This window comes from Synchiropus splendidus, chromosome 16 (genome assembly GCF_027744825.2).
Source record: "Synchiropus splendidus isolate RoL2022-P1 chromosome 16, RoL_Sspl_1.0, whole genome shotgun sequence".
Classification (NCBI taxonomy): Eukaryota; Metazoa; Chordata; class Actinopteri; order Syngnathiformes; family Callionymidae; genus Synchiropus; species Synchiropus splendidus.
Window position 1 is genome coordinate 13,801,795 of NC_071349.1, and position 23,761 is coordinate 13,825,555.

At 44.5% G+C, this 23,761-nt stretch overlaps 3 protein-coding genes across 22 annotated transcripts in view; 2 read left to right on the top strand and 1 right to left on the bottom strand.

Annotated features, from left to right (window-relative positions):
* mark3a (MAP/microtubule affinity-regulating kinase 3a) overlaps positions 1-5,157 on the top strand; it is a 29,206-nt gene extending 24,049 nt beyond the window's left edge. For 10 of the 20 annotated variants that reach the window (XM_053845950.1, XM_053845954.1, XM_053845959.1 and 7 more), the window contains 2 exons: positions 3,481-3,525; positions 4,312-5,157. In XM_053845950.1, the coding sequence (XP_053701925.1) occupies positions 3,481-3,525; positions 4,312-4,657 (391 nt within the window). In that variant the 3' untranslated portion in view covers positions 4,658-5,157. Of the gene's footprint in view, positions 1-1,605; positions 1,686-1,847; positions 1,896-3,480; positions 3,526-4,311 lie in introns of all 20 variants that reach the window. The other 10 variants (XM_053845956.1, XM_053845958.1, XM_053845964.1 and 7 more) reach the window with 4 other exon arrangements.
* A 1,049-nt stretch (positions 5,158-6,206) lies between these two features.
* On the bottom strand, positions 6,207-9,596 carry ckba (creatine kinase, brain a). Its single transcript, XM_053845971.1, has 8 exons — positions 9,438-9,596; positions 8,960-9,161; positions 8,475-8,629; positions 8,268-8,400; positions 7,622-7,793; positions 7,433-7,556; positions 7,175-7,364; positions 6,207-7,111 (listed from the first exon to the last, which is right to left on the bottom strand). The coding sequence occupies exons 2-8, from the start codon at positions 9,150-9,152 to the stop codon at positions 6,933-6,935; spliced, it is 1,146 nt and encodes a 381-aa protein (XP_053701946.1). The 5' UTR covers positions 9,153-9,161; positions 9,438-9,596; the 3' UTR covers positions 6,207-6,932.
* On the top strand, positions 8,968-20,091 carry trmt61a (tRNA methyltransferase 61A). The gene is made up of 4 exons (XM_053845973.1): positions 8,968-10,658; positions 11,661-12,002; positions 15,024-15,290; positions 19,406-20,091. Exons 2-4 carry the CDS (start codon positions 11,672-11,674, stop codon positions 19,708-19,710), a joined length of 903 nt encoding a protein of 300 aa, XP_053701948.1. The 5' UTR covers positions 8,968-10,658; positions 11,661-11,671; the 3' UTR covers positions 19,711-20,091.
* The last annotated feature ends 3,670 nt before the right edge of the window (positions 20,092-23,761 follow it).

Sequence of the window (23,761 nt, forward strand, 5' to 3'; positions counted from 1 at the left end):
CTCCCCTCGAGCTTTAGCCTGATGATTAAATGACACTCGCAGCACGTTCCTGCTCCTGAGGTTTCTGCGCCTCAGTGTTTAGACTTTGTCCAAGACTCAAGTGTTTGGGTTTATAGAGCCGAGCTCCTTTTGTAGTTTGTGTCAAGTGTGTTGTGGTTTATAAGGCGATTGTTGCTGTGGCGACCGAGGTTAGTGTTCCATTGTGCTTTGTGCCTCTTGAACTGTTGCTGTAGTTCTTGACCGTCTGGTGTTAGTTTTTTTTTTTTCCACCATCGAATTACTTCACTAAATAGTCCAGTTTGATTTTTCTCTTGTGTGGAGAAAGATATTCAGCATTTGATAAATTTAAATGAGAATTTTGCGTTCATCGGCTCCTCTGAGGTTTTGGTTGGGAACATTAGGGGTCTTGGTTAAGCAGTGTGTGAGTTGGTGAGGGTTTGTCCTGACGTTTCAAAAAAAGTGGGATCCAAAACTCCTTAGAGGGTATTTAGCTTGAATTCTCTTGCAATTATTTAGTGCTGTCACAGTTTTCAGTGGCTTGTCGTCGTTTTCTCTAGAAAGGTTTGCCGAGTTCGGTGAAGCAGGATGGCTTATGATGGTCTATTGTACCAAGACGTAGGCAAAATGGTGATGGACCTTTTTTTATTTTGGCCCGTGCTCATTTCTGCCCTCTGGTGGCCGGTTGATGGGCACGCATCCTGTGGCACCATCGTCACCACCCCATCCTCCTCCCCCACCATCACTCTTTTCTGTGTCTGTTCTGTTCCCGTCTGTGTGGAGCCCCGAATGTCGACAGAGCAACAGGGTTGCAGTTTGGATTTGAATGGCGTGAACATTATACTTATGTTCTGCAATTTAACTTCAATGGGCTCATGAAACACAGATTACAATACAAATTTCATTCAACTATAACATATTAAATATACAGTACATTTATTGCAAAATAAAAGACAAATTCTATTTGTGACATTTTCTATAAAATCATTTTCATTTATATCTTACTAATCAACTTCCTTCAGTATTTTTTTTTTAATGTAATGTGTTTTGAAATTTAACTGTAAACAAACTGTTGTTGCCATTTTGGTCTTTAGATATAAATTAAAATGATTTCTTCTTAGTAATAACTTATTTTAAACAAAATCATTGATTTTGGTGGAATAGTTGGCTGTCGTTTTGGCCATTATTAAATGTTATGATTATACAGATCTTATTTCTAATAATACAGAACACAATAGCAATAAATCTGAGACATAAATAATACATAAATAAATTGAACCAATATTTAATCTGAATAATGAAGCATTCCAACATAACCTTTAGGTTGTTGCTTCTGTGTAATAGTTACGTTTAAATAAAAAAATTATGGTCATGTGACCTCCCGCTTGTGTATTAAATAAACAGCTTTATCACAGTCTCATTTAATTCAACCTCATAGTTCTGTTCTCAGTCATCGTGCTTTGTTTTCATTTCTCAAGACATCACAACTTAACAAGTTTCCTTCTCCCAGGACCTTCTTCCTCTTTCTCTCGTTTGTGTGTTTTTGTCGTCCTAACCTTCCTCTTTCCTTTAACCGTTGACATCTTGCGTCTCTTCCTCTCTGCCTAGGGTCAGTATTGACCCGGCCAAACGGCAGTCGGCCAAAACAGGGCCTGCCATCCCCTCTACCCAGGGAGGAAAGACCCTTAGTAAGTCCTCTGCCCTCCAGTCTTTTTCCTTCCTCCTCTCCATCGTCATCCCTCCATGTTTTCCTCTTTTTTTTTCCTGCTGGTTAATCTTCCTTTCTCTTCTTTCTTCTGGTCACGTGTCCAGATTTCCCGTCTGTTCAGAATCACGTTTCTTTCTTCCAGATTCAGGAGCAGAAGATATAGCGAGTTGTAGGAAGATGGAGATCTAGAGTAAGGGACTGTTTTGAGTGTCGGCTATGTGGAGGAACCCTCCTCACCCTCGACCAACTCCCCCCTCCTCCCCGCTTTCCCCACTTTCTGGCTGTTGTGATTGAACACGTGCAGCCGGCTGACGCCGTCTTGTCTGTCCGCCCTCGTGTCGTCGGGGAGTTTGCAGTCACTTCCTCCTCCACCCGTCCTGTTTTTCTGTGAGGCTGCAGTGCATGCTGGGAGCCTAATGTCGCAACAGGGGACTTGCAGAGAACTTGTCCACCGCTTTGCTTGAATAGTTTCACCCAGGCTTCAATTTATCGATCAGAACAGCAACCGTGTACTGCAGTAAATAAACTGCTCAGTCATGTATAAATCAGCAGCATGTTAGCCATTGTCATTAATCATTATTAAGTAGCGGGTTTCGTCTTGTTAAGCCTGACTTTATTTTACCAAATATATTACCAAAATTATTATTAACTGCAAATAAGTTTATTAATGGTCAAAAATGTTTCCTATTGAGTTTTAATGTCAATGATATACAAGACAAAAAATAATTATCAAACAAAATCTTTTTGTAAAATCTTTTGTAAAAGTGAATGAAATTAATTAAAAATGTATATTTTATATATTTTTCCTCCAGAACAATACAAACCTTTACTCATGCACTTCAAAAGGCATTCATATTTTTGAGGTGATTAGCATCAGAATTAAGACCAAACACGGCCGTGGAGGTGACATGACCAGGTCAGGGTGGGTGTGTTCTTGCCTCCGTTGATCTGTCTCTGCTTGTTGTCTGACTGGATCAGTGTTGCATACAGGCGTTTTTTGAGCCCATGTCTTGTAGTTCCTGTACTGTGGATGGATGGAAACATATCGGTTTGTGTGTGATATTTCGAACTAGGGAAATGTTGTGCACAGCTTTGTGAAACTCTGCCGCAATTTCAACCTTTGTGAAAGATTTTGTTTCTTCAGTCCTTCACAAATTTTGTCTTTGACGTGAGAGTTTTCTCTCACGTCCTGCACGTCCTGTTTCAGCCTACCTTTTTTGCATTGTTGTAGATTGGTTTTGCACCAATCGCTGGGTGTTTAGGGACTATTTTGCCAGGAGTCGATGCAAAACAATGAAATGAAAGCGTCCTGCACTGGACTAGACAGATCATAGCTGTGTAACTACTTTCTGAGGCCTGCTGTGCTCCAAGTAAGTGTAGAAGTGTAATAGTTCAGGTCATTGCCTTGGTGTAAGTGTGAGAACATCTCTGAGCACATGTAAGATTCACCGGCTTCATGTGCTCCGCAGGTCGAGGATTAAATGTTGGTGACGGTGTTGCTGCAACTGTTTTGATTTCCATTAACACTGGTGGTCACTAATTCTTGGATATCTGACCTTCAGGAGCCTCGTCATCTCGTGTGCAGCTTTGGTTTTTGCTCACCACTCTGATCCTCCGTTTGTGTCCTTGTTTTGCTGTTGTTTTGCGACACCTTCGCTGTTGACTCATTCGTCACTCTCTTTTTCGTTTTTGTTCACTGTTGAAAGATAAATCTGCACAATCCACAATTGTTTTCTTTGTTCTTCCTCCCTGTCTGATCTTCTCGTGCACCTCAGAGTCTCAACCGAGTTTGAGAGAAACGGGAGACTTGAGGGCTCAAGGTGAGGTTCTCCGCCCGTCCGTCCATCCCTCCGTTGTCCTCCCCATTAGCGTTTAATCCCCCCTCGTCTGCAGTTGAAACGAAACCCTTCGATCAGACGTCCATTTTCGATCCTGGGATGCTTTGAGGGTCTGGACCCTTTCAATCATTGACTGTTATGGCTTGTTTGTTTGGATTGTTTTGCATGTATCGACAGATGTGTGATGCTCAATTTGCATGGCATGTTTCAATCAGTATTAGCATTCAAGCAAATGCATCCACCCCCAGTTTCTGACAGTTCATTTACTGGAGAGAATTAATTCTTCTGACTAATGGATGTCAAAAATAATACAAACCACTTTTTGTATTTTACTTAGAATACTTAGATATTTTAGGGCTGATAATTCATTATCAGAAAAAAGGTTTTTATTTTTATTTTTTCTAAAAAAATTAATACTTTCCTCATTTAGAAATTGTGTTGAGGAACTATGCATTTGTAATAATTCTTTAACTATATGTTTGCAAAGGGAGAAACATTTTGTCTTTATAATTATTTGAGTATTTTTCTGCTGTCTTTGTAATTATACATTTTCTCCTTAAAATTAGCTGGACTTTTTTATGTATTTATGTTGTGAGAATGGATTTTCATTGTTGACAATTTCATGAAGCTGCAACATTGATTCAGTCGTCCTTTTAATGACAAACTGGGGGTGGAAATGTGGAGAAAATGAAGAATGAAACGTGTTCAACGTCGGATGCCTTAGTGATGTGCCGTGACCTTTAACCTCGGACTCTCCTCTTTCTGCAGTCGCCATGTACCTGGGGATCAGAAAGGGGAAAATAAAGACGGTAAACCCCGCTCCCTCCGATTCACTTGGAGTATGAGGACCACCAGCTCCATGGAGCCTTGTGACATCATGAGGGAGATTCGCAAGGTGCTCGACGCCAACAACTGCGACTACGAACAACAAGAGAGTTTCCTGCTCCTTTGCGTCCACGGAGACGGCCGGGCCGAGAACATGGTCCAGTGGGAGATGGAGGTCTGCAAGTTGCCCCGACTCTCCCTCAACGGTGTCCGCTTCAAGAGGATATCTGGATCATCTATCGCTTTCAAAAACATTGCTTCCAAAGTTGCCAACGAGTTAAAGCTATGAACAAACTGGTTCAAAAGTACACGTACATATATATAAATATCTAGAAGTATTTAAGCTGTACAATCATCCAAGTAGCAGTTTCCAAATGTCTCCTTTTTTTAAAAACAAAATACAGATGACGTATTGAATATTCTAATGTATAGGCTTTTGGCAATAATCACTGAATTACCTACTAATATTTGTCACTTCTGGCCACACGGGGGCGACATTAACCAGTTAAATATAATTTGTCATGCTGTGAATGTGGACAAAAATAAGAAAAAAAAAAACCATTTCTAGTCTTATTTATTTCATCTTTTTTTCTCTCCTGAAAAGAAACCACGTAGCGTTTTTATTTTCAGTGTAAATAATTTATCTCACCTCAAAATGGCTTCACTGCAATACCTTTTTTTTTCTTTTTTTTTTTTTGTATTTTGTTAAGACGTAGAGATGACGAGGAGTCTGTGTAATTGCCCACATGGTTGAAGGGTCACATGCCTCAATTAAAGTCTGTCAACTAGTCCCGTCTCACTTGTTTCTGTTTGGCTGCTTATCGCAGCCCCATGTTTTCTTTCAGTCTAAATCCTGGGGCAAACTAAGTATCTGCTTGTTGGAGTCGGTCTCCAGTTTAATTTTCCACTTTATTTGCAGTAAATGCCACCCATTTTTGTCCTCTGCAATTATGATCCAATAATCATTTCACCCTATGAAATGTACATTTTACCACACAGATGTAAATCAGTTCAAATGTTTTTTTTCAGCCATTGACAAAAATTATCTCATTATCATTATGAAAACATGCATAGTATTCAGGTAAACATCAGTAAAAGGTCAATCATTACTTTTTTTTTTTTTTAAAGCAATCAATTTCAGTGAGATGTGATTCGTTGTACATTTCTGGTTTTGAGGTAGGACAAAGAAATAGTTGTATTTAACTAAATTGTGTGTTTTATTGGGTCCATTTTTTCAGACTTATACTGACTTATAACCGCTCAACAAGCAAGGATGAAGTCGATTTTTTTTACTGACGTCACCATTCGGATAATGACCCGGATGTGCGGCCATTTTGGAGGCGTCCCAGGTTAAACACAGGGCTGGATGAATGTAAACACTGGTGGAGATAAGTCTGAAACCACAGACACGCTGATAGAAACCCTCCTTGAAAGAAGCTAAAGATGTGGCGGTACACAGGGAAGGATTTGGTTCAAGGAAAGGACAGTGTTTGGAAAAGATGCGTTTTATTTGCGGTGGAGAGCCATCACTTTGGTAAAGGAATGTTTCTATGTTAAACTTAAGTTTAAAATCTCCATCACGCATTTGTTTAGTTTCGTTTTCACTGGAAGTTTTTTTTTTCAGTGTTTGCCTTCTTTTAGTCTTATTTTATAATATGGGACTATTTTTGACAAGTATAATCGCTGAAAATGGCCAGTTGAGCTAAAACACTGCCATCTAGTGGCGGATGGGTCTTGTTTTTACTCGTGACTTTTCTCTTCTAGGATGCACCAATAAACTAATCGATGCGTCAGAATCCAACACAGCGAGATGACGATAGAGATGCAAACAGTCAGTATCAAGGTTGGAAACTTTATTTAGCTCATTTTCAGGTTAAGACCAGTTTCAGATTCCAACAGTTTAAATAGTGTTCGTAAATGACAAACTGCTTCACAGGTTACACTTTTATTCTGATATTTCAAAGCATGTCAAGTTTTAAGTACAGGAGATACTGAATTGCTTAAGTGATGTTTGGTTGTGAACAGGACCCACGATTGTGCCCCTGGTTACAGGGGCCACGGAGGAGGGGAGGGGCAGAGTCTCAGCCTACGGTGAAATAGCAGCACACCCTGGACAGTCTCACGCAGCTGACCGGACCAGTCACACCTGAGGGCAATTTAGTCTCTCCAATCCATGCACTGTTTGACGGTGGGGAAACCGGAGTACCCGGAGAAAACCCTCAGCAAAAAAGGTACCAGAATTAAGCGCACCAGGAGGGCAGGTTCCATTACAAGTGTTTTAGTTCCCTAAAACTAAATTTCTTGCCGCCAATTATCCTACATGCATGTTTTTAAAGAGTGGGAAGAAACCGGAGTGCCCGGGGTAAACCCATGCAAGCATGGGGAGAACATGCAAACTCCATACGTGAGATTTCTGCCCAGAATGCTGTGAGGCGCCAGTGCTAACCACCGCACCGCCTGATCATTTTATTTCAACTGGTGTTTTAAATACAGGAACAAATCCAGACCACTCAGACAGGAGGAGGGAGGGGGGCTGCTGGGGAGGAAGGTTGTGGGCGAGGCGTTCACTTCTGGGCGGGCATCAAGTCGTCGATGGACTCTCCCTTCTCCAGCCGCTTCTCCATGTCCACCAGCAGCTTGACACCGTCCACCACCATCTGGACCAGCTCCACCTCGGAGAAGCCCAGTCTGTCGGCGTTGGAGACGTCGAAGACTCCGCCCACTGCGGCTGTGTCTACGCCACCTGTGGCCAAACGGGGATTTCAGAACACCAAGCAGATGGAATGGAGCTGTAGGTCGGACATACCGGTTCCACGTTTCTGGAGCCTCAGCTTCTTCAGAACATCTTCGAAACTGGCATGCTTGCTCATGTTGGGCAGCTTGACGTGCACGCCTGCTCGCAGGCCGGTGCCCAGGTTCGACGGGCAGGTGAGCACGTAGCCCAGGTGCTCGTTCCACATGAAGGCATGGCCCTTCTCCTTGAACAAGTTCTCGATCTGAGGGGAAACAAATCAGTCAGGACCTGCAGAGACGCCACGCTCAGAGAAACTGGAGGCAAACGCACCGTGGTGAGGCCTGTACAGAACCGGGTGAACACCTCCTTCATGTTGCCTCCCTTCTGCATGGAGATCACACGCAAGTGGTCCTCCTCGTTCACCCAAACCAGGAAGGTCTTGTTGTCATTGTGCCTGTGAAATAGTTCAAGCATTCAGAAAGCAAGTTGGAGGAGACCCCATCTTCAGCTTTCACTCACCAGATTCCTCTGGCGTCAGGCCAGTCCCGGGCCATCCCAGAGGCCAGCAGCAGAGGGGAAACTGGCTTGTCGAACAGGAAGTGGTCATCGATGAGCTGCTGCTGCTCTTCCTCAGTCATGTTTTTCAGGGCAAAGTATTTCCCATTCAGGTCTCCAGACAGAGAATCAAGAGCTGCGACAAGAATAAACTCATTTCAATTTTTAGACGCAAACGCTGCAACTTCCTTTGGGAGCAGTGCAACCAGCCATCGCTAGAGGGCGCCAATCGCCTATCCCAGAGGCCCAAGCATCCTTGAATAGCAATTCACTTTCACCTTGGCACAGTTGGGATTTGGAGCCACTGGTGCAATGAAATGATGCAGAGCTTTTTTAGCAGACGCACATACCTGATAGCAGAGCCTGATTCTAAATGTTAGGAAGTAGAGCCGTGCATTTACAACCCAGAATCGTAACGATTTAATATTCATGAGCTCTGCGCTGGATTACTGCAAATCACAGCGCAGCTTATTCAAGAGCGAATCACGGCTAACCTTGGATGTGATGTCACCAAACAAGGATATAAATAGCTACTTCAGTCCCAAATTGGACTGAAACAAGGACGCTGCTAATTATTTTGTGAATTAAAAACATGGCGGACAGGGTCTACCTTCAACGGAGAGTTTCTCCACTGCACGTCTCTCTCCACGGCTGCAGTGCGGCGGCAGGCAGAAGCCGCGGATGCTGCGGCCTGTTCGGACACGTGAGCTCAGGACGTATTCGGGGTCCAGATCGTCGCCTCCCTTCCGATAGAGAGAGAACAGTCCGTTTTTCTAGGCAGCCGGGAGCCGACGGGAGTCACAGGACTTGGAGTTACCTGCAGGTTCTCAGGGTTGAGGTCGGTCTTGTGCTTGTCTGTGGGTTTGTATCCTCCGTGTCGGTCCTCAATCACAGGGTCCAGCAGATCCTTGAAGACCTCGTACGTCTCCTCGTCTCCGGCCACACAGCCCACGGTCATGATGAAGGGGTGGCCTGCAGGTTGAGAGGGGGACATGACAACCTTGTCCAGGTGCTGATGCAGCACTCAGATTCCTTTACATCATGAAAGAATTGAAGGCGTCACCTAAAATGTTCAAACATCAGGCTCCAGTTCTGTATAGAAAAGGACCTGGTTCTTTATGGCTATAAATTCATCAGGGATTATAAAGTGCTGCGCATATTATGCAACGCTGTTAATCTTTACCATTCGCTGTAAACTGTTCATAAAAGCGGCGCAACTCCAAGATAGAGTGTTGGAGAGCTGATCCCCTTGACAAGGTCACTGCGGCCATTAGCCGTCGACAGATGGCGGTGGGGGCTTACCTGGGTTATCCACTCCGGTCTGGATGACGTCGTCCAGGGAGAAGCCGCTGGGGGTCTGCTTGCTCCTCAGACTCTCGTACATCTCCGGAGTCAGGACTTTGGCCATGTGGTTGTTGTGCTTGCTCAGGTCCGGGTACTCCTGCTCGGAGGAGTACTTGAGCTTGAATTCGTTGTGAGTGTTTCCAAAAGGCATGGCTGCTTTCTGTGACGGAGGAGGAGAAACACCGAGTCATGCACCTTACTAACACTCACCGACAATTGGAGGGAAAAAAAGCCATCGCGTTGCTGCACCTTGTGCAGAAATAAGAGCGAGCGTCTAGGATGGAATGGTCCAGCAGCAGAGGAGCCGAATCCCTGCAGACAACAGAGGACACAAGGCCACAGCCTCCGTCTGCTGCCGCCCAACATCCACTCGACATTTAAACCGCCGCTGCTGCGGCTGAGAGCGAGAGCCCGCGCTGAATCCCACGACCCTTACCTGCTTTCTGATTTGAGGATGAGAACTATTACTACCAGGAATTGAGACAAAGATCCCTATTTTGTGGGGCCGACACACTGAGGAACCTGCAGCGGATCTCCTGACGCTGCGATCATCTGAGATCGACACTTATAGTCCAGCTGCTCGCTTCTGATTGGTCCAAATCTCCGCTGCGCTCATTTAATTGGACGCGCTGATTGGACGACCGCACGTCTTTATTTCAATTTTTATATCATTTTAATTCAGATTCCCACCATAAACAACGATAACATTGGAATTTGCGTAACACACCCAATTTGCTTGTTTTTATTGACAAGAAAACAAGACGAAACGAAACGACATTTTAAAATACAAAAGCATCTCGTTGAACAAAAGGTGTCTCTGTATATTCCTTATCATCGTTGAACTCTTATTGTTCCATCCCAGATTCGTGTACACTAAAAGCACGAACGTCTACAAGTTAATTCCAATCTTCACCTACACATATACACCTAAATATACACGCAAGAAGCATGTTTAACAGTAGCTAGTCAACATTCCTCGCTACAACTGTTGAACAAATATTGCAGGAACTCTATAGCCTCATTTGAGACCTTAACAGAAACGCGCGACTCTGGAATTTAAAAGTAAATATTGATATATTGGGACACTATAAAAGGATACAACAGGAAAGCCTCGTGCACTGAAGCTGAACGCTGACTGTCTGGGAATATTATACACACCAGCAGACGGAGAGATGACCGGGAGTGTGTCTGTTGTAGAAATATAGTTGTACATTTTATTAAAGAACGGAAAATATGTTATATTTATATATGCTATTATTATAGTTACAAATACATATTTGATTGATTATCTCTCAATGCCAACATTGTATGTACTTTGAAAAGAAAAAAAAAAGCAAAACCAATCTCCAATAAAATATGTTTCAAATTGAATATGTTCACTAAAAGCTGCTAAACTAACAGCTATAGCATGAAATTCACGTCGAATGGCAGTTTTGTAGATATGCACATCATCTATTCCGCAATTCGTCTGTGTCATACAGTTTGTAGATCTAGTCTTTATGACACTTTCCGGTCAGCCGACGCAACTTCCTCTAAAAACAACACCGCATGTGCCGGGAATGAATCAACGCCGCTTCGTTCTTTAACCTTTATTTAGAGGCGAAACGTCAACCGAGAAGTGCACTTTGTTACGTGAGATAGAAGCCTGTCGAACACGGTAAGGCACAGGGCTTAAATGTTGCAGTGTAGCAGTGTTGCTAATTTTGTTAGCAAACGAGCTGCTAACTTTCAAACCGAAAATAATTCACACTAGTGCGGAGAGATGGTTGAAAGTCCTGTTATACATTTAGAATTCAAGTGTTGTGCTTTGCGTTCGCCACGTTTAAATCCTTTGCGGTTAAATATTCGTTGGTCGCTCGTAAAAGATTAGTGCACGTCAAACTTGACACCAAAACGTCATCTAGATATGACGTCATGTTGGCCCGATTTACTTTCTATAAATTGTCAATTTGTTTCATCATATTAAGGCATCAAAAATTGAATAACAAATAGCCATATACAGGGTGTAGCGTTTAGAACAATTGAATGAGAATCTAAGGGGTTTTTTGACTCACGTTGACAGACTCTCTCTTCCAGACTCAAGATTGTGGAGAGATCAAATCTGGCTTTGAATGGTGATGATGGGTCTGGGAGTGACGGGGACTAAGTCGACTTAAAATTCCTGTAATAAGACAAACAAAATGGATGTTTAGTGTCAACACTGGCTCGGACTGTTTCATCCGATATGTTAAGGCATTTCCCTTCAAGCACTGTAACTGAAAACATTCAAGAGCATTTCATAATGCGATTAATATTAAGTCAGTACGACTCCTTTCTATTACTCACCTCTTAAACTCTTTCTGCTCCGGCTGACTGGCACTGAAGATTCAATGTGGCTCAATGCAACCCGAGGAGGTTGTATTTATGCTTTTAGGTAGCTTTGGTTTTGGCTGCCTTTTATCGAAGTATAGTAATAAAGGCAATGTTAAGCTGTGCAACAAGAACAGATCGAATCGCACCTTCACGTGAACAAACTGAATAAGGGAATTGTAATTTTGACAGTGTTTTTCACAAATAATCATTTTGAATTTATTATTGCATTGCATTTATGTTCATGTTTTTTTTAATAAGTAGCGATGCACACTGGTGTGACCACCATTTCTAATGTTTATTGTTGCAGCAAGGCCTGTCATGAGTTTCGTTGAATACAACGACTCTATCCGCGATGGCGACGTTGCAATCATCTACCAGAGTCATGACAACATGATGTCAGTGAAGGTGCAACAGGGGGCCCAAACCCAAACACGCTACGGAGTCATTCGCCACTCCTCAGACCTGATTGGTCGTCCATATGGGTCGAAGGTCACCTGTAGCAAAGGCGGGTGGGTGTATGTGCTGCACCCCACGCCTGAGCTGTGGACGGTCACTCTGCCGCATCGTACTCAGATCCTCTACACCACCGACATCGCCACCATCACGATGATGCTCGAGCTTAAGCCGGGGTCTGTCGTCTGTGAGTCAGGTGGGTGTGATGCACTTAACGCCATTCACACAGATGTTTTCACCCAAGCATCGTCTTCATCGTGTTCAGCCGCTGGTCCCTAATACCAGAGGTTGTTCTGCAACACACTGCTCTCTATGCACCGTCACCTTTCACTCTGCTTCGGCCAGCTTTTTTCTCTGTCCACTTTTCATTGAGCTCCAGCCTCCATTTTAATTTGTATAATTGTGATCTATGGCTGTGTGGGTTTCCCAGAGGATGGCCGTGAGGGGGGAGGGGCAAGCGTTCTCCACCATGTTTTACTGCCGACAGCTCAGGTCGCTGTATTGACTGCTCTCACTGGAGTGGTGTGAGCTCAGATTGGAGCAATGTAGCTTCGCCGCCAACACAGAGACATTGGGAATGCGTGAGACATCTGTATTAAACTTGGAATACAGTTCAACGTGTTGACCATAATAATGAGCCTTTACAGGTACCTTATGTTGTTGCTATCATAGTGCCATTCGAGTATTCTCATTGAATAAACAGCCAAATATTGATCCAACAGTGTAGTATCTTCCTGACCCATTATACACAATAACATTTAGAAGCATACTTGCTTTTATAAATTAATTCAGTTAGTTTGTTGGCCCTCAACTTCAATTCTTATTCTGTTTATCATAAAGGTGAGGTGAAAGTTGAGATAAAATATAACTGAGTGATCCTTACACAGCTTGCTTTTGAGGATTATGGCTATGTGCTACCTTGCTAGTGACCGAAATGGTTTGCTCTTCTTCTCCTTCCTTTTTCTAAATGGCCTTTTCACTGAAATTCTTTTCCTTCTACTAATCGGTGGAAGAGCCAGAGACTTTTTGTCTCCCCAGACACTCTTCCAGTCACTTTAGGATTCAGATCAGTTGCTGATGAGTAGCTTGCCGTCGATAGTGAGATGAAATCTGAGTAGTTTGACCTATGTGCAGGCCGTGTGTCACTGAGATGAATAAACAGGCTGATTAGAGGTGATAAGGTGGATCTGACTTCATTACGGAGCGTTCTGTCTCACATGAGTGCGAGGGTGTCGCTGTGTGGGAATGAACCCAGCGTATAGGCCATCATAACTGACTGAAATGCTTGGAATAAATCAGTATTTTTGAACAAAACATTGTTGGTCACCTCTCAGAAGGAGCATACAGAAAGGACATTATTACAACTAAACACTCAGTAAAGAACATGTTTTCTTTTTTTGACTTCACCTTAAGGAGCTCCACAGTTTGCCTTGCATTTTATTTCTCATAATGAAGTTCCATGAATCCATGACTTAGGAATGGCATATTTAGTTTCATATTTATTGTCAGAGACGTCCTCAAGGTTTTCCACGTCTCTCCAGTGTGACCTGGGTCTGCCCCGGGACCTCCTTCTAGCTGCACACCCAAAATGGTTCTCTGCAGTTTGAGGGTCTATATAACGTGGGTGTTTACATCAAAGCGCTCAGCCTCCTGACTACAAATTCAAAAAGATCAAATACAAGTAACCTAAATGGATTCTTTGAGGCGAGCGGCTTTGATTCGCAGAGACTCACAGATCCTTCTTGTTTCTACGGATGCAGGAACATGGGCTCGGCCACTATGGAGCTCCTAACCAGCTGGGTGGAAAGGGGGTGGGGATCAGTGCACCATTTCAATGTATTTTTAAATTACATTACACTACCTTTATTCTTGCCCTTGAGAATGAACAAAAAATGATGAGTAATGTTGCAGCTATCGCTAAAATGCTGAAGCATGTGGACGTTGTGTTTCTTTAGATTCAATCTTTATCTTTTCTGACCTAAATTCTGCACTCTGTGAGACACATTTGAGTACTGCATTTCTGATTAGCTTCACTGAGTCAGCAGCACGCGTCCTTCACCCACTAAGATAAAGCTCTTGTTATTATCAAGAATTATCTTCAATTTCTCATGAGTCGGGTCATGATAGGATGGAACTATGAATACTTGTAGACATGACTGCGACAGTGAGTGACTGAAAATGAGTCTGAAATCCAGCTTTTTCACCCGTGTGCATCCTCATTCCTGCACTTGTCCATTCACAGTTTCAGCCTCCTCCTTGTGCAGCGCGAGTGTTCAGCATGTTGAGTGCTAGTGCCGTGTAAACATTGTCCTCTTTGTTGCCAAGCTAACAAAGGCAGCGGTGATGTAATATCGGGACAAGACGGGGGAGGAGGATGGGAGCCGCGGGCCTCCAGCCGTGCTCTCAACGCTACAGCAACCCTCCGACACAGCACAGCGGCTGGTCACATGACTCGCGTTTTGACAAATCTCTCCCTCTCTTGCTGCCTCACTCTGACGCACACGTCACGCTGAGCATCCACCATTGTTGTCTCCTGAAGGACCCAGCGCATGAAACATCCACTTGGAACTGAGCTGTGTTGAAGGGATAAATTAGATTAGAGACCTCATTAATTATGTCCAAGGTTGTTATGTGGTGAATAATTTAGATTTTCTGATGCAGCTTGTTGTGTGATCAAGCAAATTCAAGAAAGCGGGGTGTGTGATAATATCCATGGCAAACATGTATTTCAATAATCTTGCGTTTTGTTTACCAGAGAATATATCAGGGTATGATCGGTGTGTTTTGCAGATAATGGGGAGACTCATAGGCCTCACTATGTCCAAGACCATGTGGTTTTTAGTCAGTGCAGTGTGGACCATTTGTGCGATATGAATGCGACATTTCAGGTGGAAGTGTTCCAATATCTTGAGGTCTGGTTCGTGAGTGGAGAGATGGACGGAGTTTCAAAAGCAGTGTAGTGCACACGCCAGGCCTGAAAGGGCCGATGTATTTTTCAGTATCTTGAAGAAGCAGTCACAATGATTGTCAAGCTTGCGCTGTGTAGATTTTTGGTTTCCTGCAGTGCTATATCATAAAGGCCTTCACCAAGGACCAGCTATGAGGATGAGTCAAGACATCCTGAGCTAGACAATTGAGTTCAAGATTTTTGGTTGAGGGTTTTTTTTTGCTGGAAGTACTGAGATTAACTTGGATTTTGTGGATGCGATTCTTATAGGCACTGGCAGCGGCTCCCTCTCTCATGCAATCCTGCGCACCATTGCGCCCACTGGTCATCTGTACACTGTAGAGTTCCACCAGCAGCGGGCGGAGAAGGTGGCGGAGGAATTTAAGGAGCACCACGTGGATCACCTGGTCACCGTCAAGAACCAGGACGTGTGCAAGGACGGGTTTGGTGTCGCCGGCGTGGCTGACGCCGTGTTTCTGGACATCCCGAGTCCCTGGGAGGCCGTGGGACATGCCAAGACCGCCCTGAAGAAACAAGGTATGACTCCGACAATTTTATTTTCATTCAACTCCTTTGATATATCTGTAGGGGCCCACTGTCAAGGGCCTCTCTGACCTTGTGGTTTTACACACCACCCTGAAAATTGTTGCAGATAAGAGCGAGTTCAGATCGGAGCGATTTCGGGCGCCTGCTTGGTTTGTTCTTGGTTTTCCAGACGCTATGACTCTGCAGCTTTCACAGATGGGGGAGGGGAGGTGGAGGAGGCATTGACACCCATTTATTCGCAGGCGCATCACTTCAGTGCTCGCCACATTTTTTTACCCTGCAACACAGCGTTCAGTCCTCCAGCCTTGTGAGCTTGGAAGTGTTTCCCTCAGAACCAGCCGGTGGGAGTAGCACCAGCAACTACAGACTGAGATTTTATCAAATGCTGCTAAAGCAAATAAGCAATGAAAATGTCAGTAACTAAGGAGGTCAGTTGTGACCATATTTTAAACATTTTTTTGATGTAAATATGTGGCTCCTCCCCAGGACCTTCCACTCAGATATGGTGACTTGGTTTGTTCATATGACTTTAAGATTTTACCTTCAAACCGTCAGTGACATGAATCACCACCACTCAGGAAATGATCAAAACAGAATCATAACTAAAACATCTTGCTATTTTAGGTGCATGACTGTGTCAAAAGCAACAAGATGAAATTGAATCTTTTCCATGAAAAATGAGGAATAAAGCCATGGCAGTTTTAAAGGGCTGCTTATCTGAACAGAAAGGTTTGCTGCATGTATGTGGTGGTCTTGGAGACGCCATCACCTTCCTGTGACTCCTGCACGGTGACAGTGACAAAGCACTTTTTTAATATATTCCTGAGCAGTCGCCGCCTTGCACTGCATTGATCCAGGCCAACACCCCTCCCATTAATGTGTGTGCTAGTGCATGCTAACATGTTCAGGCAGGCCTTTGGTTTGCAGAGGTCAGAAGATGTGGAAGAACATAGCAACAGTGATGGGAACCCGTGAGTTGCCTGTTAGGTAGCAACCATCCAGCTGGGGGTCAAACAAAGGTCTGTGGCTTGCATAGAAATAAACAGAACACACATCTTGGGAGGGTAAGTTTAACATAGCTTGAAAAAAAATCCACACATTTTCTTCCTTCTTCACTGCCTTTCGTGGCTCTTGTTTTCCTGAAGTCCATCCGTTTGTCATCTCCTCTTGCTGGAGGAGGCCAGTGCAATAATGTACTTTATGATATTGATGTGCTTTAAAGGCTTTTGGTTTGGAGCCTGCTACAGGTGTGTTAAAGCCTTACGAGCCACTGAAAATGACTCTGCGAGCCAGAGTCGGCCCATGGACCACGGTTTGACGCGTGTTTCCTGTATTTACACATGCACCTATCTGACATGAGTGGTTCCCTCTCTGGTGTAAGTGAACCAGATAGATCAAATATTAATCTACTTCCCATCGATGTAAATGAAAAGCTGCTCCACTTTTACAGCGCCATGTAAACACGGCCTGTTGTTGAACTCCAAGATCTGATATTTAGAGAAATGAAGGAGGAGTAAAGATGCCGCGCAACATTCCCACCTCCTCTCTGACTCCCTTTTATGGAGTCGCCCTGACATATTCCCATCCCGTACACAGCAACACACACACACACACACACACACACGCTGCTCATGTTTAGAATAACACACGCTCATAATTGAGCGGAGACAGATCTCCAGTGTGGTGGTGGGTCCATGACCATACAGGGCGATGCCGACGGAGGAGAGGGGTCAGCATGTCTCCGTTTCTCTGCGTTCAAACTGAATACTTTCAAACTCCTGAATGAATCTGAAGCTAGATGCCATTAAACAGGAAAAGAGCTGGCGTATAGAAATGATCTTGGTTGACTGAATTTTAAACAAAGTTGTTTCCCCTCTTGCTGTAGTGTCTTGGCGTGCGGCCCAGCCCTCTTATTTAGAGTATACTGCTCTTGAAAAGTCCCCTCCCTCTGCCGTCTGAGATTAGGACACATTACGCAAACATGGAGCCATAACCTTGACTTGGAAAATCATATTGGCCGTGCATTAATAAGGATCAGAAACGCCCTTGTTTAATCATCAACTTGACCTCTGCTGTGGCGTTCGGACCGGTTGCTAGGAGACCATTCAGTTGTAGCTACGGCTGTCCAGACACAGAGAAGTGCCTGTTGGCTGAAGGAACGGCAGCTATCTGAGAGACTCTATGCAGAGTCGGTCTCTCTGTGCTCTGCAGCACCGGCAGTAATATAGACGCCTGAATTCAAACGTGCAGGCCGGGTCCCCCACAGGGGGGTGTCCCCGAAGCAAGGACCACGGAAGCTTATTCACTGCCCTGCAAAGTCTCCCACCAAAAAAGGTTACGTAAGTCACAAGTAGGGTCTGCACCGTTTCCTGAATAGATCAACAACTTTTCTATCAGAGCACTACCAAGTCAGAATTAAGAAACATAAAATAACATTTTGGACTTGTGACTGACAGAATCATTGTTCTGTTACTGGGCAGTTTACAACCAGGAAGTGCAACTCAAGCAATTACAGAATACAGGAGCGAGCGTACTTCTGATGTCCCCAGGCACATCTTGGTTGCTGAGGGGTGTGAAAGAGCTGAAAGCCTGAGTCTGACCATGTTCTTCCATTATGTTCACCGTGAATACATGGTGATAAATAAGCCTTCAGAGGAGGTTCTGTTTTGGATTGTTAAGTCTCTCATCCAGGATTTGGATGTTTCTGGTGAATCGCTCGTGTAGTCAAAGTCTAATTCATGATTTCTCAAGGATGGGCTGTCGTTCTGGCAGCGACTGTGTAAATATTCCGCTCTCTGGTCCTCAAACTCTGTCGTCTCCAGCTGAAGGAGTCAAACTTTCCGGTCATCATACCAGAGTGTCCTGCTCACCCACTGTCCCCCCAGTAGGGGTCCATTTGTACAAGAGGGGCCGAGCTCGGTGGGCGATCGTGGACTCGGTGAGGGGAGCCATGTTCTTCAGGGTGGAAGGAAAATAAATTATTAATAGTAGAATCCTCGATTTCCCTGAAGCCGCTGGGTTTCCTAGATCATGTTTTGATGAGAAATTCTTCTTTTAGATTCTAGAGACCCTCCTGACCCTTCCCCTCTCCCCACCCAGCATCACACATGGAAAATCTTAGCTACTCATTTGATTATATTATTGTCATCAGTGGAATGAAGAAGTGCTTTTTGGGTCTTCAGTCTCTCAGGGGAAGGAGGATTTAGACTTCAGCCAAAATGAGTCTGGTGGATTATAGGAAGATCAGGAAAGGTGCAGTTGCTTCTACTGTTTTGAATGGGCCAACACTTGCTTGTCTGTGACGCACTCGTGTTCATCACTGTAACAGCAGTTCAAGAGCAAGTGAATCTCGATAAAGAGTGTTTCATTTGTGTGTTTTCTCCTCCACATCCCTGAGATGGCACGCCACAACACCGCTGACCTTTATGCTTGAAGAACGCCTCGGTGACTCGCCATTGCGTGTGATCCCTCGCAGAGCCCTTTTTGTTCGACAGCCCATCACGTCAGCGAAGCCATAGTAGACATCTAAAATTCCATTAAAAATTCAGGACCTTATCAGGCTTTCGTCTGTCTGAATCCGAAGTGGGATGATGCCCAAACAGCGACAGGCTCCCTCGCAGATGGTAAAAACAGGAACCACTCTCCTAATGAAGCACTCTCTGCTTGTCTTTTTGGTGTGTGTGGAGTCAAGATGGGTTTTGAACCAGCTCAGATTTCAAACACTTCCCATCGATGATGAAACAGACATGCTCAAAAAATGCAGGCTCAGCAAAGGTTCGGATGCAGGCCATTGGTCTCATCCAGTTCTTTAATGTGGCGCTTGAGAGGTCCAGAAACTGAAGCAGCATCTCAGTTTCGTCAACATTCTGACCCTTAGAGCGGCAGTGGTGATGGAACACCGGACAGGACAGCGATTCCTTCGGATGAGCTTGACACCAGTCAACCTATTGATGGACGACTCAGTTGACATGGAGACTTTGTGGCTGGTTTACTCCAGTGTCATGCTGTGGAAAGCATCAATAGAACCTTCACATTAGAAGCTCCAGCGACAACTGTATTTACTGGATGTGTCCTCATTGACAGGTGTGTTGTTCTGTCCCGTGCAGGAGGTCGCGTGTGCTCCTTCTCCCCGTGTATCGAGCAGGTCCAGAGGACGTGCGAGGCACTGGCTGAGCAGGGCTTCCAGGAGATCGACACCCTGGAGGTCCTTCTGAGAGTCCATGACGTGAGAACCGTCTCTTTGCCGATGCCAGACTTCGGCACCGAAACTCCTGCCAAGATTCTGGCTGACAACCCGCAGGAGGCGCCACAGAACAACAGCGCTGCCGTCACCTTGAAGACCACCACTGTACCCCGGGAGCTGCCAGGCCACACCGGCTACCTGACCTTTGCCACAAAACCACGGACTTAATCGTCTCCAGTTTTTTTTTTCCGTTTGAACGTTATTAAGTTGGTGGCAGTCCAACAGAGGTACCAGGCAGCTCCAGGTCCCAGTCAGCTCTGCAGCACCGGCAGGATTTGCAGTTGGATGTTACATAATTTAGTACGTTCTCACCACTCTGCTGCTCACAGCAGGCGAGAGTGAAGGTCGGCTCCTCCACTTTCTACGGAGAGGCTGCAGCCATTTGTTTGGATCACTTTTTTTTAAGGATGTTCTGAGTCTGCCCTTGACTTTTACATCATTTTGTATCAAAGAAATCAGTGTATGTTTTTTATTTTATTCTATTTTACGACTGATGCTTTTTTATTGTCCAGCAATAACGCAGCAAATAAAAGTTCAACTGTGTTTGCATCCAACTCTTCCACGTTACGTTGTAACTTCCTGAACCCCATTATTCCATTATATTCCTACTGTATATTTAAACAATTAGGTTAAATATATTTCATCCAAAATGAACATTTCTGTGTGACCTTGAACGTGTCGTCGCCCTGTCAGAGGACGACAGACATTCAGGTTCTGACTTGCAGACTGTTTTAACCTCTATAAACTCGAAGCCTTGACTTCAACAGCACTCAATGAAAACAAGTGTTCTAATGGACGGGTCGCACCAAGGGTTTTCCACTGGCCTCGGCCTCTCAAACGTTAGGTAGCAGCTGGATGTGATGCTCGACAAGCACAGTGAAGATGCCTGTCGTATGATTTCAAAACAGAAAAGTGCCCACAAGCCTCCGCAGACTGTCACCGAGGAGCAACTGCTCCTCCACCTCCTCGTCCTCCTACACACACTCGCACACACACTCACCTTCACAACTGTCCTCGTGGATGCCTCATGCGTCAGCTGGTTCTCAAAGACGTGCTCACTCTCCAGCCGTAATATTTAGCAGAGACCTTCCATCTTCACTCGCCTAGAATGAGTTTTACTTTCTGAATAACTGCAGTGTTATAGGAGGTGTCCGACAGTGAACCCCGTGTGTTCAGCTTTGGGTTGTTGCCTTTTTGGTGAGACAAAGGAGAAATATGCTGTGTCAATGGTTATGTTTCAAAAGAACGTTCAGTCCATGACACTGCCTTCTGGCGCAGCTCATTTGTCAATGGTGATCCATTCACGCAAGTTAGACGGTGTGAATCGAAGTTGCGGTGTGTGAACGGTGTTTAACCTCTGACAGGTGGAAGGGTATCGGTAGTAGAAGCTGGTTAAGAGCGTAATCCTGAGATTACTGCTGGTTATAAAAAGAACCTCTAGTGTGACCAGAGATGCTGCATGAGAGGAGGCGAGGAAGACGATGTCATGATACAGCAACTTTCCTGAGTCAGATGTGTTTTTTCACTCTTGGGTGAGACGGTTTGGAGGTGAAGAGAATCCTGACTGACACTGAGTGAGAGGCAAAGGTGTCCGAGGGCGGGTTGAGCTCATCTCAGCCGCTGAAGTAACCGCTGACATTATAGAAATGGAACGGACCTGCTCCGGTCCGGTCACTTCTCTGTTGCTGATGAAACCGCTCATATTTGCCGTCAACGTCAGCATCATCGCTGGGTGATCTCTGAGTCTAATCTTTGCCGGTTGTAGTCGGAAATAGTTTTTCTGAGCTGCTGGAAATCCTGACTCTTAATCAGCTTGTCTTGTTCTCTCCTGAGCCGAACCGACACCCGCCAAGCATCTCGCTGTCAGGGAGCGGCACGAGACGCCCCGGGCTGACAGGCCGCGCCGAGCGGATGCTGAATGAGCGGATTCAAAACACTGTGTATAGAAATCTCTCGCTTTGCTCACGACTTTCTAAGAAAACAAAACAAATTCCATCTCAATTTTCCATGTCTCTTGTGGGTAACCGGAAAAGTTCATTCAACTGCAGTCACTGTCGATACGTTGAGCCTGGAATAAATCTTCGAGTATATGTTTCCAGGAGCCGTCGTTTAACCCTTTAATCCTGTCGGGACCAAAAGAGAAAGAACAGAAAAGCAGCAATGATGAGATTAGGAGCTGGAAAAGAGGGAAGCTAAGATGGTTGTGATAAACCTCTTACACAATCGCACTTCATCTCACTGCCGCTGCACAGAAACCACAGATTGACTTAATGAGACGCTTTCATATAAGGCTGAAGAGACACCTTTGTTTTCATGGTTAAAAAAAAACAAGTAAATAGTTCTAATGCAATCCATATGTTGCGTACCAATATTCAGATAGTAAAATTGAATGTACAGTATGTTATTTGGATTGACATTCAGATTTAGCTATGAATTATATTCCATATTTAGTTGTTGTTTTTTTTGCATATTCACTCTTACATACTGTATTTAGTACATCCGCGTGTTTATAAATAAATTCTAAAAAAATATATATATTTTTTAAATCAGAAATACTAAAATGAATCGTTAAAGTATTGAATTGAATTGTTAAAGTATTACATATTTTGTTCACCACTGTTACAGATATATTTTTGAATAAGAACCTAGTTAAAATGCTAAATTCTGGGCCACTTGTCATTTGGATTATTATTTGCATTATTGTTATCACCTCATAAGATGGCTATTTTTGTGTCTTTTTTTCTTCACTTTTCCAAACCTCAAATGACAAACAGAGCAGACTTTCTTCCTGTGGAGCCTCAGGAAAAGACAGTGCTATCGAACCTGCCATTTTGCTCTTTTCAAATTCATCTGTGACCCAGATTCAGTCAAAGTTTCCACTCGCCACTAAGAGCCATTCTCCTCTGCCGGGGTCCGATGGTCATCTAAAATATTGATGCTCAGCTGGTGACCGTCCAGTCGGGTGGCTTTATTTGCTCGCAAAGTATTGGATCGAACTCAATGCTTCACGGGTTAAACCCCCTCCCAGGTGTCTTGAGCTGAAGTGGCGGGTGCAATGCCCGGCCTGAGGGCCATCTGTGGCCTCTGTCATGGAGTGTACGCTCAGATAGAGGTGTCATCATCTGGGGCTCTGACCAGGGTGACCCCGCCTCTTGCTCACTGACATCCAGGATTGGCTCCAGCAACCCTTAAGAGGATGGAAATTCACTTCCTCCTTGGTGTTGCTATTCTGGTCACACCTCCCTGTTGGCTGCCTGTGAAGAGCGAACGCTGCGCTGCATTGACGCCCAGGGTTCTGCTCCAAGTCCAACCCAGCGTAGGAGGGAGGGAGGGAGGGGAGTCCGTCGATCTGTCAGATTGACTTCAGAGAGAAAACAATATCGTTGTTGCTCCTATTCGATGTTACTGACTCCATCTGCATTTATATGACTGTATCCTCACCCCTCTCCCCCGCCTCCTCCCCCATCACTAAAGCCTGGGAACTGGCCTCATTAACCCGCCGCACCACGCTGGTCCTGGTGCCTGGGCATTCCTGCCGTTCGGGTTGGATCGCCGCCAGCCTTTTTTTGGGACGCTGCGAGACAATAGAGGGTTAATCAGCGCCGCAGAGCCACATGGACCCGGACCAGTGAAAGTGGCCCTTGACCAGGAAGACTGGCAGCTAATACCTCTTGGAGGAACTAAGCTCTGGCTGGGAATCAATTCAGAAGAAGCGAGAAACCAAGTCTGAAGCAGGATCACAGAATTTATTGAAAATTAATATTTTTGTAATTGAATTTTAAATAAAAAACATCCAAAAAGTATGATGAAGTTTTACCAAAAACAAACAAATAATGTTAGTTACAATACAAATAATATTTCTTACAATTAATGCCTCTCTGTTATTAAAAATGTCATATTAAAAAAATAAAAATGGCTGACCAAAAAGTAAGCCATACCCAGCCACTACAAGAAAAGTCCTGTTGACATTGTGTGATAAGCCTCTCATTTGAAGTATACGACCCCCTGGTGGCCACTTTCAAAAAAGCATGATCCTTAAATCTCCATGTCTTTTGAGGAAAACCTGATAAAAACCTGTCCTCATTCTAGTCACCTTTCACATACAGCAAGAACGTTGCCTTTTGGCTCAGCTCTTTCTTCACCTGGACACGCTCCATGACCAGGTTGTTTTTCGGTGGAGGAACACTGAGATGACTAAGCCGCTTCCCCTCCTGTAAAG